This window comes from Apteryx mantelli, chromosome 27 (genome assembly GCF_036417845.1).
Source record: "Apteryx mantelli isolate bAptMan1 chromosome 27, bAptMan1.hap1, whole genome shotgun sequence".
NCBI classification, from domain to species: Eukaryota; Metazoa; Chordata; class Aves; order Apterygiformes; family Apterygidae; genus Apteryx; species Apteryx mantelli.
In genome coordinates this window covers 7,814,229-7,830,161 of record NC_090004.1, presented here as the reverse complement: position 1 = coordinate 7,830,161, position 15,933 = coordinate 7,814,229, and the positions used below count along the sequence as shown (strand labels likewise).

The window sequence follows — 15,933 nt, the reverse complement described above, 5'->3', positions numbered from 1 at the left end:
GCCCGGGAAGCAGGCGGTTGCAGCAGCTGCTTTGGCAGAGTCACGCGCACACAATCACGCTCTGGGCGCAGGCACCACTCGCGGCGCCAGGCCAAAAACAACCCCCCCTTTCTGCCCCTCGGGCTGGGGAGGGCTGAGCCTGCCGCCCTGCCTCCCTTCCCCGGGGTGCCCCGCAGTGCCAGGCAGGCTCCGGGTGCGAGCGAGGGTGCCAAATGCCCCCCTTCGAGGCCGAGGATCCAGGCCTGGCCGGAGCAGGGTGCCGGGGGGGGCTCCGCGGGACGTTCGCCAGCAGCCGCGCGCTGTGCCCAGCTCGCGGGGACGGTGCCCCTTCGCGCCCTGGAGCGCAGCCCTTGCCCTTGTTTGGAGGCCATCCGGTGCTGTGCTTGCACGGTAGCGCGGCTGCGTGGTTTTTTTCCACCTGCAGATAGGATCGTTGCAGTTCCCGAAAGCGCGGCAGGAGGCCTGCGATCCATCAGCGCGGAGGCCGGGCTGGTGACGTGGTGCAAGGCTGCGGGGCAGGGATGGGCTGACATGGGATGAGCCCGCGGCATCCCCAGAGCAGGGAGCAGCCATGCAGCAAGCACCGGCGGAGCCCCAGGGCGTGCACGCAAGCGCTCACAGCAGCAAAGGGACAGGGAGGCGAGCGTGGCTTGTCCACTTTATTGTTTGCAAAGGTTGTCGGGATGCGTAACACTGTCACGACGGCACAGAGAGCAACGTGGTCCCAGCCCGCCTGGCGGCACGGGAGCCGGGCAGCACTGAGCGCCCCTGCACGTGCACACGTGCCGGGGACGGGGGATGCGGGAGTGACGCTCCCCGGCTGCCTCCCCGCGAGCCCCGGGCCTGGGCGAGCGTCCCCGATGCCTCACCTGCTTTATTTACAGTATTCACATATATTGTACCCAGCAAGTTAAATAACTACATTATTACACCACACGTCTGGGGCGGCTCTGGCAGGCTGCTAGGGTGGGGACGTCAGTCTGATAAGGTGCATATTAAAAAAAAAAAAAACAACGAAATGAAATAAAAACAAGGATGAAAAGAGAAACCAGGAGTCCCCGGAGCAGGCGGGGGGCCACGAGCCGCCCCGGCAGGGCCCCGCACCGCCTGGGCCGCCCGCGGGCGGTGGGCGGAGGGGAGCAGCGAGGTTTTTCTTCTGATGACAGCTACGGTTCTGCGTGAGAGTCCGGAGTTGGCGGGCGTGCGGGGGCCCCCGCGGGGATGTCCGCCGGGGGCTCAGCCCTCACAGCACTTCTGCGGGCAGAGGGCAGAGCGTTAGGGCCGAGACGGCGGCGGCACGGCCCCGGCGCGGCCCCGGCGGGCGCTCACCTGTGACCTGGGGGGGTTTGACCACGGCCTTCTTGAGGAAGGGCTCCTTGTCGCCGAAGGGGAGGATGGTGCCGGGGCCGTGGTGCGCCAGCTCCAGCACGCCCTGCAGCTCCTGGCTGCCCTCCGTGGCCGAGAAGCCGTTCTCGTGCTTGCCGGGCTGCACGCCGTTCACCAGCGCCGTCGCCTCCTTGCCCGGGGAGCTGGGGGCCGAGGGGCCGGGATGAGCCGGGGCCCCGTCGCTGCCGCCGCCGTCGTCCCCTGCCACCCGGCCCCCTCCGCGCTCACCTCGGCTGCAGCCCCTCGCCGGCCGGCCCCTTCTGCGCGCCCGGCGTGCCCGCGCTCGGCGTCTCCGTCTCGGGGAGCTCCTCCTCCTTGGCCAGCGGCCCCGCGCGCTTCTCGGGGCCTGGGGACGGGAGCAGAGGCCCCGGCTCAGCCGCGGCGCCGGCCGGCAGCGGGACACGGCCACGGCGGCACTGCAGCCGCGGAGGCACCGCGGCAGGCGGGCAGCAGGTCCGGCTCGCGGGTGGCCGGGACCCGCGCGTACCTTTGACGTCCTCCTGCTCAGCCGCTTTCCCGTTCACCATCTTCTTGTCCTCCTTCTTCTGCAGGGGAGAGGAGAGCCGTGAGGGCTGCGGAGGGGGGGGCTCCGCCGAGCGGGACCCCCGCGCCCTCGGCACAGGGCACGCACGGGACAGGGGCCGCCGGGCGCTCACCCACCTTGGCATCTGCCGCGTCCGACTTGCGCGTCCTCTTCATGATCTCCTCCAGGCGCTGCGGGGCAGAGAGGGGCTCGTGGGCAGCCCTGGGGGCCCCCGGCCCCGCGCGGGGCCCCACCGCCTGCCAAGCGCCCCCCCCTCACCTTCTTCCGCTCCAGCCGCTCCTGCTCCTCGCGCTGGAAGTGCTTCTCCCGCTCCAGGCGCTGCCTCTCGGCCTCCTCGCGCGCCTTGGCCTCAGCCTCTTCCCTCTGCGGCGCAGGGGTCAGCAGGGCTGGCCGGGGCCGCCGGCACAGCGGGGCAGGGAGCGCGGGGCCGGGATGCCCTGTGCCGGGCGCCGCCGCGGACGCGTTCCCTTCCCCGCACCCCGCTGCCCCGGCTGCGAGGGGCTGGCGCCAGTCCAGGCTCCTGCATCCCCCCGCCGTGGGGACCACGGGAGAGCATCCTCCCCCCAGCCTTCCTCCTCCATCCCAGCCTTCCTCTTCCATCCCAGCCATCCCTCTCCATCCCTGCCATCCTCCTCCATCCCAGCCATCCTCCTCCATCCCTGCCATCCTCCCTCCATGCCTCTCTTCCCTCCTCCGTCTCTTCTTTCCCTCCTCCCCCCTCCCTCCCAGCCTTCCTCCTCCCTCCCTCCTTTCCCTCCTCCCTCCCTCCTTTCCCTCCTCCGTCTCTCCTTTCCCTCCTTCCCCCCTCCATCCCAGCCTTCCTCCTCCATCCCTCCTTTCCCTCCTCCATCCCTCCTTTCCCTCCTCCATCCCGGCCATCCCCCTCTGCCCCTGCCCTCTCCGGCCGCCCCGACCTGTCTCTGCAGCCGCTCCAGCTCCTCCTGCTCGGCCCGCGCCTTCTCCCGGGCCTCGCTCTCCTCCTGCAGCCGCCGCTCCTCGTCCCGCCGGCGGGCCAGGGCCTCCGCGCGGGCCTGCTCCTCGGCCGCCCGCCGCGCCTCCTCCTCCCGCCGGAGCCTGCGCCGGCGACCAGCGGCAAGGGGCCCGTCAGGCCGGCGGCGGCACCGCGGGGCCCCGCGCCCGGCGCCCGGCACTCACCTCTCCCGCTGCTCCTGCTCCCGCCGCCGCTGCTCCTCGCGCTCCCGCTGCTCCCGCGCCTGCCGGCGCTTCTCCGCCAGCAGCCGGGCCGCCTCCTCCCGGTCCGTGGTGCCGGCCGTGGGCCTGCCGCCGGCGCCGGGGGCTGCGGGGGGGACGGCGGCGTCAGCGCGGCCACCGGCCCCCCCCACCCCGGCCCTGCCGCTGCCGCCGTGTCCCCCCCCCCCCCGTACCCACCTGCCGCCGCCTCGGCGGGGGCCCCGGGGGGCTTGAGGGGCGCCGGGCCCCTCTCCTCCTCCTCCTCCTCCTCCTCCTCCTTCCTCTCGCGCGCCTTCGCCTGGCCCTCGGGCTCCCGCGCCGCGGCCCGCGCTCGGGCACCGCGGGGCGCCGGGGGCCGCCGGGGCGAGCCGGGCGAGCCGGGCCGGGCGGCGGGCGACGAGGGCCGGTCCCGGGGGCCGGGGCTGCCGAGGGAGGGAAAGGGGGCGTCAGCGGGGCTGGGGGCGGCCCGGGGGCCGGGGCGCCGGCTCCTACCTGCCGTGGCCGAGCGGCGGCGGCGGCAGCGGGGGCCGGGACGGCGGTGCCGCCGGGCGCTTCGGGAGGCCGCGCTCGCGGGACAGGGCGCTGCGCTCCTTGGCGTTCTCCCGCTCCTTGTCCTTCTTCTCCTTCTTCTTCTGCCGGGAAGGGGGGGGAGAGACGGGGGTCAGCGCTGGCAGCGGTGGCGGCAGCGACGAGCCCGCGGCGGGGCGGCACTCACCAGCGAGGGCTCGGGCCGGCGTCGCGGCGTGGCCTCGGGGCTGCCGGCGGCCCCCTTCCGCCGCTCCCGGCACCGGTGCTGCAGGCGGTGGCTGTGGCAGGGGCCGAGGGGGCTGGCGGAGGCCGAGCGGGGGCACACGGGCACTGGGGAGCGGGGCGAGAGCGCGCGGTCGGGACGGGCCGCGGGGGCCCCCCCTGCCGCCGCGTCCCCCCCCCCCGGCCGCGTGCCCCCCCCCCGGCCCGGCTCACCCTGCTCCTTGCCGTTGGCCGCCAGCGTCACGGCGCTGCGGCTGCGCGCCAGGAAGGACAGCGTGGGCGTCATGAGCCGGTCCACGATGCTGCTCTCCCAGGGGCTCAGCTGCAAGCTGCGGTCTGCGGAGGCACCGGGGGGGGAGGGGGGGGCCTTAGCGCTTCCCGGCGCCCCCCCCCCGGCCCCAGCCCCATCGCACCGCACTGCTCCGGCGCGGCTGAGACGAGGCGCACCCGCGGCGGGGGACGCGGCGTGGGACGGTGCTACGGCGCAGTGACGGCACTGGCCCCGCGAAGCCGCACGGGCTGCCATGAGTGGGGCGAGCAGCGCGGCGGCTGCGACACCCGGCAGCCCACCCACCCCTCGCAGCCCGGCCCGGGGCCACCGAGCTGCTGGGCACACCGCGGAGCTGGGCATGCCACAGGGCCGGTGCACTGCCGAGAGCCCTCGGCCGTGCTGCACGATGCCGGCACCGTGGAGCCGGTGCACCGCAAAGAGCCCCCCGGTCGTGGTGCACGATGCTGGCACCGCGGAGCTGGTGCGCCGCTGAGAACCCCTGGCCATGCTGCACAATGCCGGTGCCGCAGAGCCGGTGCACTGCAAAGAGCCCCCGGCCGTTCTGCATGATGCCGGTGCCATGGAGCCGGTGCACCACCGAGAGCCCCTGGCCGTGCTGCACAATGCCGGCACCACGGAGCCGGTGCACTGCAAAGAGCCCCCAGCCGTGCTGCACGATGCCGGTGCTGCAGAGCCAGTGCACCGCCAAGAGCCCCCAGCCGTGCTGCATGATGCCGGCACCGTGGAGCCGGTGCACCACCGAGAGCCCCTGGCCGTGGCGCACGATGCCAGCACCGCAGAGCCGGTGCACCTCAAAGAGCCCCCAGCCGTGCTGCACGATGCCGCTGGCAAACACGGAGCGCCTGTGCAGACGGTCGCAAGGACCGTCCGTGCCCTCACTGTCGGGGCGCCCCCGCATCGGGCGCCCTTGACACCGGGAGGAGAAAAGGGAGACGGGGCAGCGGCGCTGGGGAGGGAAGCGGGGCGGGGGAAAGCCGCCGGACCTCCAGCTGGCAGGAGCTGCCGCTCCCACGGAGCGGAGACGCCGCTGGGCTGCGCTGCCCGAGGCCGCTCTCGCCGCCGGGCTGGGGGCTGTGGGGGCCGGCGGAGGCGGCCGCGCCGTGCCACGCCACGTCCCTCCCGCCCCGGCAGCCGCCCGCCGCAGCTGCTCCAGCTATTTATACCCCAGGACAGGATGGGATGGGACGGGACGGGACGGTGCGAGCTCCCATCTCCAGGCAACCGAGAAACACAACAGCAGCCCCGGCGCTGGGACGCAGCCCTGCGGCGCGGGCGTCTTGCCGAGGGCTGGGGCGGCCTCACGGAGCCGGCCGCGGGCACGGCACGGCACGGCACGGCACCCCATGGGTCCCCTCCGCCGGCCTCCTCCTCCTCCTCCTCCTCCTCCCTGCAGCCCCCCGCCTGGAAAGGCCACGGGGCCGGGGCAGACGCAGCGGGAGCATCCGCCGGGGAGCCGCTGCCCCCCGTGCACCGCCGCGCCGCCCTCCCTGCTCGGCGCAGCCCCCGACGGCGACGGCACCCGCTCCGCAGCCCCGGCACCGCCCGGCTGCTCCTCCTCTTCCTCCCACCCCGCGCGCGCGGCCGGCTCCGCAACGGCGAGGAGCCGCCGGCCGGCTCCCGCCTCCTCCTGCGAGAGAAAAACGGGCGAACGGCTTCTCCTCTCTCCGCGGGCACCGTGCTGCAAGGCAGGGCCGGGGGGGCTTGGGGGGCTCCCTGGCTCTGGGGGTCCCTAGCGCTGGCGGGGGCCGGGGCCGCCAGCCCCCCGCGCTGCGGGCACACGCAAAGGTCTCTTACTTCTACTGGGAGAGTTCCAGAGGGTGGCGGAGGATTTGGAGAGCCGCTTGTTGATTATAGAGTCCACGTGTTTGGGGAGGTTTACGGCCGACACCGAGCACCGGCTCGCACCTGGAGGAGGGAAAAGACACAAGGGCGTTAAGGTCACGGTGCCGGGGGGCCGGGGGGGCCCTCGCATGCAGCATGCACTGCTCTGCAGGCAACGGGGCTGCGGAGGTCGGCGGGAGCAGGAGCAGGAGCAGGCTGGGCACGGAGAGGAGCCGGAGGCGGGCGACGCCGGGATGCTGCCGCGGCGCCGGCACGCCGCATCGCACGGCGCCCGATCCCCGGGACGGGGGTCATGCTGGGAGGTTCGACCGCTCATGCAGGGACGGCGTCTTCGGGGACCCAGTGCCGGATCCCAGGAAGCGTCGGGAGCGGGGCTGGCCGGGAAAGGCCTCGGCAGCACCACGAGGGAGCAGCCAGTCCGGAGGGGGAGAAGGGCGTCCAGACAGACACGGGACAACTCTCGCACCAGCTCTTCGTCTCCGCGACAGTGCTGGGAAGGTGCCGACGGTCGGCAGAGCCTTGACGGGGCACCGGGACCCCCCTGCCCTGGCGGGTCCCTCGGCAGGGCTGCGGTGCCAGGCTGCCACGTGCCCTGCGAGCGCCGCCACCGAGGAGCGGGGCTCCCCGGGAGATGCTCCCGCGTTGGCGGCGGTTCCCGCGGCGCCTCCCCGCGGAAGCTCGCTGGGAAACCCGGAGGGTCCCCTCGCCCGCCGCAGCCAGGCGCCGCTGCCGGCCGCGCTGTCCCCGAGCCAGACCCAGGATGGGCTCGCCCAGATCGGAAAGCCGCAGCCCGTCGCCGGCGGGCACCCGGCACCGCAGCTCGCCCCTGCCGCCGGAGCAAACGGAGCGCAGTGGCCACGCCGGGCAGCACCACGGCCCTGGCCCTTCCGCAGCTGGAACTGAGAGGAGCCGGCCGGGCTCGCTGCTCCCATTGCAGCGGATTGGGGCACGCACGGCACCGGCCTCGACACGGCGCTGCCGACTCCTCCATGCACGCCCAGGAGCATCCCCGTGCCAGGGCCCCCTGCATGGCGGGACCGGGGGACACGCCACTGCGCGCGTCCCCATGCAGCTCCCGCGGGAGACACCAGCACCCGGCTCCATGCCAGCAGCCCTGGAGCGGGGCGGCACGGCCGGGCCATCCCCGTGGCTTCGCCCGGCCAGCCGGGGCCATCCTCGCTCCAGGTCCCTTCAGCGGCGACTGCGGACGCTCCCGCGCTGCAGGTGGGACGATGCAGCCCCCAACTCAACCAGCCCGAAGGACGCAGCGCCACGAGAGCGGGGAAAAGCCAAGAGACCTCAAGGGGCCACGACGCACCACGGCAGCAATCCCGCGTCCCCGGCACAACGGCAGCGCGACCCGCGGCGCGACGGGGGATGCCCAGGCTCGGCGGGTCCGACCCCCCTCGCGCGAGTCCCACGGCGCCCAGGCTGGCCCCCCGGCGCGGGACGGGAGCGGGGCTGGCGCAGCGCCCGCGAGGCCCCGCACTCACCATCCTTGTGCGCGGGGGAGCCGTGGTGCAGGGCCCCTGCCCACGACCACCGCTGCTGCCGGATCTCTGCCCACGTCTTCTTGGCCGACCTCTGGATCGCCGCCTCGTAGCGCTCCTGCCCGGGGGGAGAGGGACGGGGTGAGGGCTGGAGCCGGGGCCGGGGACCGGCCGCAGAGCCCAAGGGCGAGACCGTTGCAGCGACAGGGATGCTTGCAGAGAGATGGGGCATGCGCCGGCCCGAGGAGACGTGCACCGCGGGAACGGGCCCCCGGAGGGGCTGCTGGAGCCCCGGGGTCTCCCCAGCCGGAGCGTTTCCCTGCTGGCCCGGCTGCGCCCACGCCTGCCCCGTCCCCACCTTGTTCTTCTCCAGCTTCTGCCTCTGCCGCTCCTCGAGGACGGCGCGGCGCTTCTCCGCCTTCAGCCGCTGCTCCTCCAGGCGCTTGCGGCGGTCCTCCAGCTGCTTCTCCCGCAGCACCTTGGCCTTCTCCTCCTTCTCCAGCCACAGCACCCGCTTGGCAGCTGCCGGGGGGAGCCCAGGCACCGGCGTCGCACCGGGCGCTGGGCTCCCCGGGGCGTGCGGCATCCCCGCCGCGGCCGGGCCGGGGAGCAGCGTGGCGAGGGAGGAGTTTGGGCAGGACAAAAGGGAGCGCGGGAGCCGGCCGGAGCGCGTCCCGGCGAACAATGGGGCAGCGAGGGTGGGAAGAGCGCGGGGACGGGCACGAGCTGGGCCCCCGCGCAGCCCCCGCGGCATTGCACGGAGCGGGGGCGCCTGCACTCGGTGGGGGGCACCCGCGCACCCCCCGGCCGCCCCTCCTGCCCTCCGCGGGCTCAGCCGCTAATGGGATTGCCGTGACCCCGGCAAAGCTCCGCAGCTGGCTCCGTTCCTACTGCACTTTCCCTTCCCGATGGCGCGTCCCGGGGCTCACGGGGCGCTGGCACCCCCGGAGAGGCAGGGCCCCCACGTCCCCCCCCGCCACCCGCCCCCGTCCCTGCTCACCCAGGTACTTGGCTCGCTCCTCGCGCCGCTCCTTCGCTTGCTTGTGCCTCGCCTGGGCTTTCTGGGCATCTGCAGAGCGGGAGGGAAACCCGTGAGAGCGGCGCCCGGACCCCCGGCGCGGCCGGCCGCGGGCTCGTCCAGCAGCGTGCCGGCGTCACCGGAGCACAGCGGGCATCCGCGGGGACGAGCCCCGGACGGGGGCCAGCCGGGACCCCCGCGGCACCCACCTTGCTTGGGCCTGGGGCTGGCGGCCGGGGCGGCGCGGTCGCTCCGGGGGGGCGCCTCCTTCGAGGGGCGGGCGGCGGCGGCGCCCGGGGGGGTCCCGGTGGCGGAGGGGGCCCTGGCGCTTGGGGCGGGCTGGTCCCCGCCATGGGGCAGCGTCTCTGCTGGGTGGGGGGCGGCGGGGACGGGGACGGGGTCGGGGACGGGGTCGGGGACGGGCAACGGCTCTGCTTCGGGGCGCGCGGCGGCGGTGGGGGGACACGGGGTGCCGGGGGGAGCCTGGTCGCACCAGGGGGGGACGCTCTCCGCCGAGGGGGCCGCGGCCGGCGGGAGGGGGGAGACGGGCTGCCCCGGCGGCGGTGCGGCCCCGGGGACGGGCCGGTCGGGCTGCGGGGCGGCAGGCTCTGCGCAGGGGGCGGCGGGCGAGACGGGGCGGCCGGGGGGGGTCGCGGCCGGCGGGACGGGCGGGACGGTCTTGTCGGAGGGGGCTCCGGGCGGAGGGCCGGGCCGGCGGCGCGGCGGGGAGGAGCCCCCCGGCGAGGGGGGCGGCGAGCCGGGGCCGAGCACGCTGTCTCCCATCGGGGCCGTTGTCCGCCCTGCAGCACGGGGAGAGAAGAGCACACGGTCACTCAGCCCGGGGCGGCCCCGTCCCTCCCCGAACGCAGCGGCCCCCCCGGTTGCAGCCCGCGCCGCGGCAGCCGGCTCGGCCCTGTCCCGCGGGGATGCAGGCGCTGCGGGATGCTCCCGGGGGCCGAGCACGGGGAGGCCCCGGGGCGCCCGGCTCCCCCCCCCCCCAGCCCCGCGCCGGGGTGCCAGGCACCGCGCGCACGATGCGCCCAGACCCGCCAGGCACCGGGCGCGCGTGGGGCCGGCGGGCCACAAAGCCGCCCTTCTTCCCCCGCCGCAGCTGCTCCCTCCCGCCGGCGGCTCCCGCGGCCCCGGGCAGGGGGGAGACCCCGCGGGCGCGGGGGGCACCGCCACGCACCTCCCCGCGCCCCCTCCCCGAAGGACGCGGGGCCGCTTCCGCCGGCGCGCGCAGACAGACGGACGGACGGACGGATGGAGGCAGGATGGGCGAGGGCCCCGCGCGCGGCCTGACGTCACCGCCGGCGGCCCATGTCCCCCAGCGCCGCGCTGCGCGGCGCCGCGGCCCGGGGCCCTGCGCACAACAATTAACTCATGCCCCAGGAATGCACATGTGAGGCCGCCGCCGCGAGAAAACAGCCCCCCCCGCGCCACCCAGGGCCACCCACCCCGCTCGCGGGAGCCCGCTCGCCCATGCCGGCCAGCCCGGGGCACCGGGGGCCGGGGGGAGACCCACGGCTCAGCCCCGCGCTGGGGATGGAGATGCTGCGCCGTGCACCGGCTGCATCGCTTGGGGGGGCCGGGACCCCGGATGGGGTCTGGAGCAGCCACGATGCGCCGCGGTATTGGCAACCCTCCAGCAACTAATCAGCCCTTTGCAAACACAGCGCCGCCGGCGCATGCCGGGCTCAGAGCCCCCGGGTCCCCACGCACCGGGAAGGGCTGCAGGGATGCGGGGCATCACTTCACGGGGACACCGGCGCCCCGCGGGCCCCCGCAACGCTGGGGCCGGCGAGCAGCTCTCGCTGCCGGGGGACGTCACGCGCCCGGCGCCGCCGTGTTTGCAGAGCGCTCTGCGATCCACGGAGACGGGCGACGCGCAGGCTGTGCAAACACGGCCGGCGCCGCTCCCGCGCACCGCGGCGGACAGGCGGGAGGGCAGCGAGCCCACCGGTGGCCCCGCGGGAACCCCGCACCTCCTCACTGACCTGCGCCGCCCCTCCGGCTTCCGGCTATTTTCTGCTGCGGGAAGTGGGCCCGTCCCCTCGCCCTGGTCCTGCGCATCCCGGCGTCCCCGGGGACAGCGCCGGCTCCGGCTGCGAGGGGCACCGGGGGCTGCAGCGGGGGCTCCTCCATCCTCGCCCTCCAGCTCGCCTGCCCGTCCCACCCCGACTCCCATCGCTCCCGTTTCAATCCCCAGATTCGCAAGTGCTCCCAGAGCCACCGGCAGATGCTGCCTGCTGGAGCCACTGGATGAGCCCAAGCTTCACGGCCGGGCTGACGCCTCCGAACAGATGGGAATATTTCCCGGGGTGCCGGACGTGCATGGAGCAGTGCCGGGGGATGGCGGTGGGGCCGGCAGCGTGCCCCGGGCCATGTGGGAATGGCTCGCCGGCAGGGCGCCCTCCGGCTCAGCCAAGGTGAGGGCCACCCACGCCCCGGGGCCGCCGCCACGCGCGGCTCCTCCTGTGCCCAGCGCCGCGGTGCCCCCGAGCACAGGATCCATCCCGTCCCGCCGGCACCCGCAGCCAGGGCAGGGCTGCGGGGCACAGCCAAATCCCGGGAGCCCCGGCCCCACGGCGCAGCCCGGCCCAGCCCTGCCGCCATCTGTCCCTGTCGCCGCTGCAGCGCGGCAGCTGCCCTGAAACCTAATGCTGCCCATGCGCCTGGGCCAGGCCGCTGGGGCGTCCCCCTCTCCGGGGGGCCGGAGCATTCCGGAGGGGATTAGCTCCCCCATCCTCTGCAGAGGCGCAGGCACGGCTCCTCCACATGCGCGGCCCCGGGGCTAGCCTGCCCCACGGCACTGCCTGCACTGGGTGCATCCAGACCCATCCAGGCCCCGGAGCAGGGTGGGAGCAATGCTCCCCATCCCGGCGGGATCGGAGCCAGCAGTGGGCCAGGACAGACGTGAGCACCCGCTGCAGTCCGAGGCCGTGGGGTCAGTGCTGGGCGCAGAGCCAGGGTCAGGGTGGGGAGCGGCGGTGCTGAGCCCGAACCAGCGCTGCATCCCCGCGCCAGTCCCTCGGCCCATCCCGGCTCCCAGCGTGTGGCCGTACGGCCCCACTGGCCGCCAGCAGTGCCCATGGCACAGGAGCGTGGCCGGCCCCGGCTTCCCGGTCCGGGCGCTGCGTGGCCGGCGCGTGGCAGCGGATGCTCGGCGAGGCAGAGCCCAGCGCCCCAGTGCTGCGAAGCGAGAGCCCATCCAGCCCCCACGGGGCTGCTTGCAATCGGAAGGAAAGCGGCCTTAAACATCCGCAGCTTATCCGCCCGGGAGCTTCCCAGAGGGGAGGGCAGGCCAGCGCGCTTTAACCTCAGATCGCCCCGACCCACCGCATCCTCACGGACCCGTGCTGCACGGCACGGCCGGACCCGGGCCTCCTGCGGGTGCTGCACAGCCCCACACCGCTCCGCTGGCTGGGCCCAGCTGGGGCCGGCCCTGATCCCAGGAAGGGGGGAGCAGGGATGCATGGAGCTGATGGGTGCACCAGGAGCACGGCTGGGGCAAAGGCTCGAGCTCGGGGCTGCTCCTGGCACCAGCAGGAAGGCACTGGCAGTGCCCGGGGACGACAGGGACAGCCCCGACGCCGATTCCAGCTCCAGGAGCTTCCCCATGGCTTCCCAGGGCCTGTTCCCACAGCCCAGGCGGAGACGCCCTTGGCCCTGCCCAGTGCAGCTGCTTCCCAGTGGGATCCCCTTCCAAGGGGCAGTGCCCCAGACCGCCGCGCGGGATGAGCAGGGAGGGGCTGAACCCCCCCCCCCCCCGGCCTCTCCTGAGGGCCAGCAGGTCCCCGGGAGGCTGCTCCCTCCTGGGAAGGGGATGCAGCCGGCAGCTGCCCCCCAGCCGCGGGGATGCTGCTCTCCAAGGGGGAACGCAGCTGGGAAGGTGAGCAAGCGTCAGCCAGCGTCTCTGGCAAATCCTCGCCGCTGGGCGCCCCGGGCAGGTGCTAACGTGCCGCCGCATGTCGGCAGGGCGGCACGGCCGATCCGGAGCGTGAGACCCCGGCAGCCCCTGCAGCCGGCACCCAGGGCACCTTGCTGGCCCCGGGGCCACGGCGGAGGCAGCCGAGCTCCCGCCACGCGGCCCCAGCCAGGCAGCACCGCGCCGAGCCAGCGAGCTGCAAGGGGAATTTGGGACACAGGATCTCGTGGCCAGAGCGGTGCCAGAGCCCAGGGTGCTTTCCAGTGTTTAAAATACACATAAGGAAAGCAGAGAGAACCTGAGCTGCTTCTGGCCACCGTCACCCTCAACCACAAACTTTCCATCCGCCCCCAGTCCCGGAGCAGCCATGTGCGGAGGGATCGGGGCCGGCACCGGCACCTGCCCACCATCCGTCTGGGCTGCCGGGGCCACGCGACAGGCCCTGCCCGTCCTTGGGGCAACCCATGCAGCCGCCGCCAGTCCCACCGCCCTGGGGAAAACCTGCCCGCTAGCATCGCGCTGGCAAAACCGACACTGGGCTGGAGCGCAGGGGACAGCGCTCAGCTGCTTCCCGCAGGGCAGGTGCTCAGCACCTCCGGAAAATGGATCCTGCACCTTGTAGCAGAGATGCAGGCACCTACCCGGGCCTGGGGCTCTGCAGCATGCAGTATCCAGCTGTGCTCCGAAGCTGCCGTTCCTCCCACCAGGGCCCTGTGCCGCTCCGCTCCCCTCCGTCCCCGTCCCCGTCCCTGCTCAGAGCCCTCCGGCGAGTAAGCTCTGCGCTAACTATTTTGGACAAGGCACCACGGGACTGTCACATCGCCGCCCCGCACATCGCGTCACGTTGCTCTGGCAGTTTTGGAGCGGCGGCTCTGCTCGGGTGCTGGAGCCGGGAGAGCTCGCCCGGAGCCACCCTCTCCCAAACGCACGCGCTGGCTGGCAACCCATGCATGGCCCTTCCCCACGGAGGGGAAGGGCTGGAGCACCCCAAGGAGACCCCAAAGCGCACGACTCTGCACATGCCCTGCTCCCTCCGCCTGCCCCGCTTTGCACCGAGCCACCTCGCCTGCAGCAGCAGCCAGCAGCGTGGGGCTGTGCCGTGCCCATCTGCTCCTTTTGGGAGCTCCCCCTCCTGCGCTGCCAGCGGGTCCGGATCCCTGGAGCAAAGCCCTGGCCCCACTGAGGTCCCGGACGGAGTGAACCCGGCGGGTGTCACGGGTGCAGAGCTTGCTGCGAGACGCAGAGCGGCCTGGGTCTCCCGGCCATCCGCATCGCCCAGAGACACGTTCAAACAAGCAACTTCCCACTTAAAACGAGGGGCCGTTCGCGGTCGTGCCGGGCTGCACGGGGGGGAGCGTCCCCCGCGAGGGGCCGGCAGCAGCCGGGCCCCCGGCGCTACCCGCCGCTCTTCCCCGCAGGCAGGATGCCGGGCAGCATCCCGCCTTCCCGGGCGCGCCGAGCCGGGGCGCCATCGGAAGGGAAAGGAAGGCTCCGCTCTGCTATAAACAGCGGAAAGGCCGGAGCGCCGCGGCGGGGGCGAGCGCGGGACGCAGGCAACATGTCCGCGGCTCAGGCCGCGCCGCTCGGCCCTGCGGCCGCCTCGCTCCGAGCCTCCGAGCAGCGGCCAAGGCGCTTGCAGGGAGACGGGCAGCTCGGGCTCCGCTGCGCCAGGGCCCGGCCGGCCGCCGCGGCCGATGAATCACGGCAGGCGGCTCTTCCTCCCTGCCTGCCTCCCTGCCTCCCTGCCTGCCTCCCTGCCTGCCTCCCGCGCCGCGGCGGCGGCATCCTCGGGACTAGGGGGAGGGGAGCCGCCGCTCGTCTTCCTCCATCGGTGGGAAGCGGCTCTGCCACAAAGCCGTGCTTAGTCACAGCCCCGGCCTCGCCTGCGCCGGAGATAGCAGCCCGTCCCGGGCCGAAGAGCACTTGGCCGCAGCCCTGAGAAAAAGAGCCAGAACGAATCTTTGCTCCGAGAGGCTCGGCCCCGCCGCCCGCTGCCCTCCCCCAGTCTGCACGAGTCGGGCCGGGCGGCAGAGTTCATCCCGGGGCAGCGCCGCGCTCCAGCCCGGCCCCGAGCCCCGGTGGGAGCGAGAGCCGCCGGCCAAGGCCACCGGTGCCCTTGCCGCGGGGCTGCGCCCTCGGCCCTGTGCAGCCTCCTCGGCCGCCGAGGCGCCTCGCGGGACGCGGTGCCGTGTCCGCCGCGCCCGGTGCAGGACCGCGGGGCGCAGCAGGCGACGCACCCGCGGCTGCGGGCCCCGGGCCGGGAGGCAGGTCGGGGCGCCGGGCACCGCGCCTGGCAGCGCTGCGGCGAGGGAGCTGCGCCTTCCCCTCGCTCTGCGGAGACCCCCGAACCGCCGGCGCTGCCAGCGGGGCCGAGAGGGGCTCGCTCACGGCAGCCCCGGGCCGCGGCGGCGTGCGGGGACGGGGGCCCGAGCCCGGGGCGGGGGCAGCATCCCCCTGCCCGGGGCAGAGGCGGGGGCGGGCGGAGGTGGCGCCTCCGCAGCAGCCCCCCGCCCGGGCCGCGGCCCCGCCGTGCCCTTGCGGGAGGCTCCGAGGGGACGGGCAGCGCCCAGCTCCTTCCCACAGCCAAAATGGAGGGAGGGAGGGAGGGAGGGAGGGAGGGGGGGGGAGCAGGGCCCGGCCGCCCCCGCTTTGTCTCCCGGGCGAGACCCCCGGGCAGCCCCGGCCGGCGAGGTTTCGCCCCGCCGCCGCCCCGGCTCCCTCCTCCGGCCCCGCCGGCCGCCGCCACCCCGATGAGCCGCCGGCCGCGGCGGCCCCGAGCCGGGCGCATCCCCCGGCGCCGCCGCTTCCCCCGGCCCCGCCGCTCCGGGAGCCGCCGCCGGCAGCGGGGCCGCGGCCCCCCCCGGCCCCCGGGAGCCTTACCCTGGGCTGGCTGCTGCTGCGGCTGGGGCTGCGGCTCCCGCCCGGCTCGGCTCCTCTCCATGGCGTGGCGGGGAGGCGCAGAGGGCTGGACGCGCCGTGCCGCGCCGCCCCGCTCCCCCCGCCCCGGCCCGGCCCGGCACCCCCGCCCGCCCCGCTCCCCCCGGCCCCGGCCCCGGCCCCGGCCCGGCCCCGCGCGGGGGCTCCGCAGCAGCGGGAAGCCCCCGGGGCAGCCCAGGGGATGCTCTGCCCCCCCCCACCCCCCCCCGGCCCGCTGCCCTCCAAACACCGCCCTGCGGCCGCACCCCCCCCCCCCCCCGTCTTGCCTCCTCAAAACGCTGCTCCCGCCCCGAGGGTCCCGGCACTGGCAGCCCTGAGCCACCCCGGGCGCTCAGCCGCCCTCTGGCCCCTTCTGCCACGCTTCCTTGCTTGGGCCCACCCTTCCCACTGCCAGCGTTTTAAGATGCTCCGGTCACCGGCACCAAGCGGCACGCCAGCAGAAACGCTCCCTGCCCTCCCTGCCCACCCTCTGCCCTTGCTGCTGGCTGGCCCCACGGCCCTGGCACTGGCTGGAGCCACGGCCGGCGCTCTGCTGCGTGCAGCGCCTGCTGGCTA

At 75.1% G+C, this 15,933-nt stretch overlaps 1 protein-coding gene across 1 annotated transcript; it reads right to left on the bottom strand.

The window, feature by feature from the left end:
• Positions 1-646: 646 nt before the first annotated feature.
• MAP7D1 (MAP7 domain containing 1) lies at positions 647-15,412 on the bottom strand. The gene is made up of 18 exons (XM_067311360.1): positions 15,322-15,412; positions 8,723-9,313; positions 8,496-8,564; positions 7,854-8,017; positions 7,499-7,613; positions 5,958-6,068; positions 4,085-4,207; positions 3,837-3,979; positions 3,614-3,753; positions 3,320-3,543; positions 3,086-3,227; positions 2,845-3,004; positions 2,189-2,293; positions 2,047-2,100; positions 1,874-1,931; positions 1,615-1,732; positions 1,330-1,529; positions 647-1,254 (listed from the first exon to the last, which is right to left on the bottom strand). The coding sequence occupies exons 1-18, from the start codon at positions 15,380-15,382 to the stop codon at positions 1,244-1,246; spliced, it is 2,589 nt and encodes an 862-aa protein (XP_067167461.1). The 5' UTR covers positions 15,383-15,412; the 3' UTR covers positions 647-1,243.
• Positions 15,413-15,933: the final 521 nt, after the last annotated feature.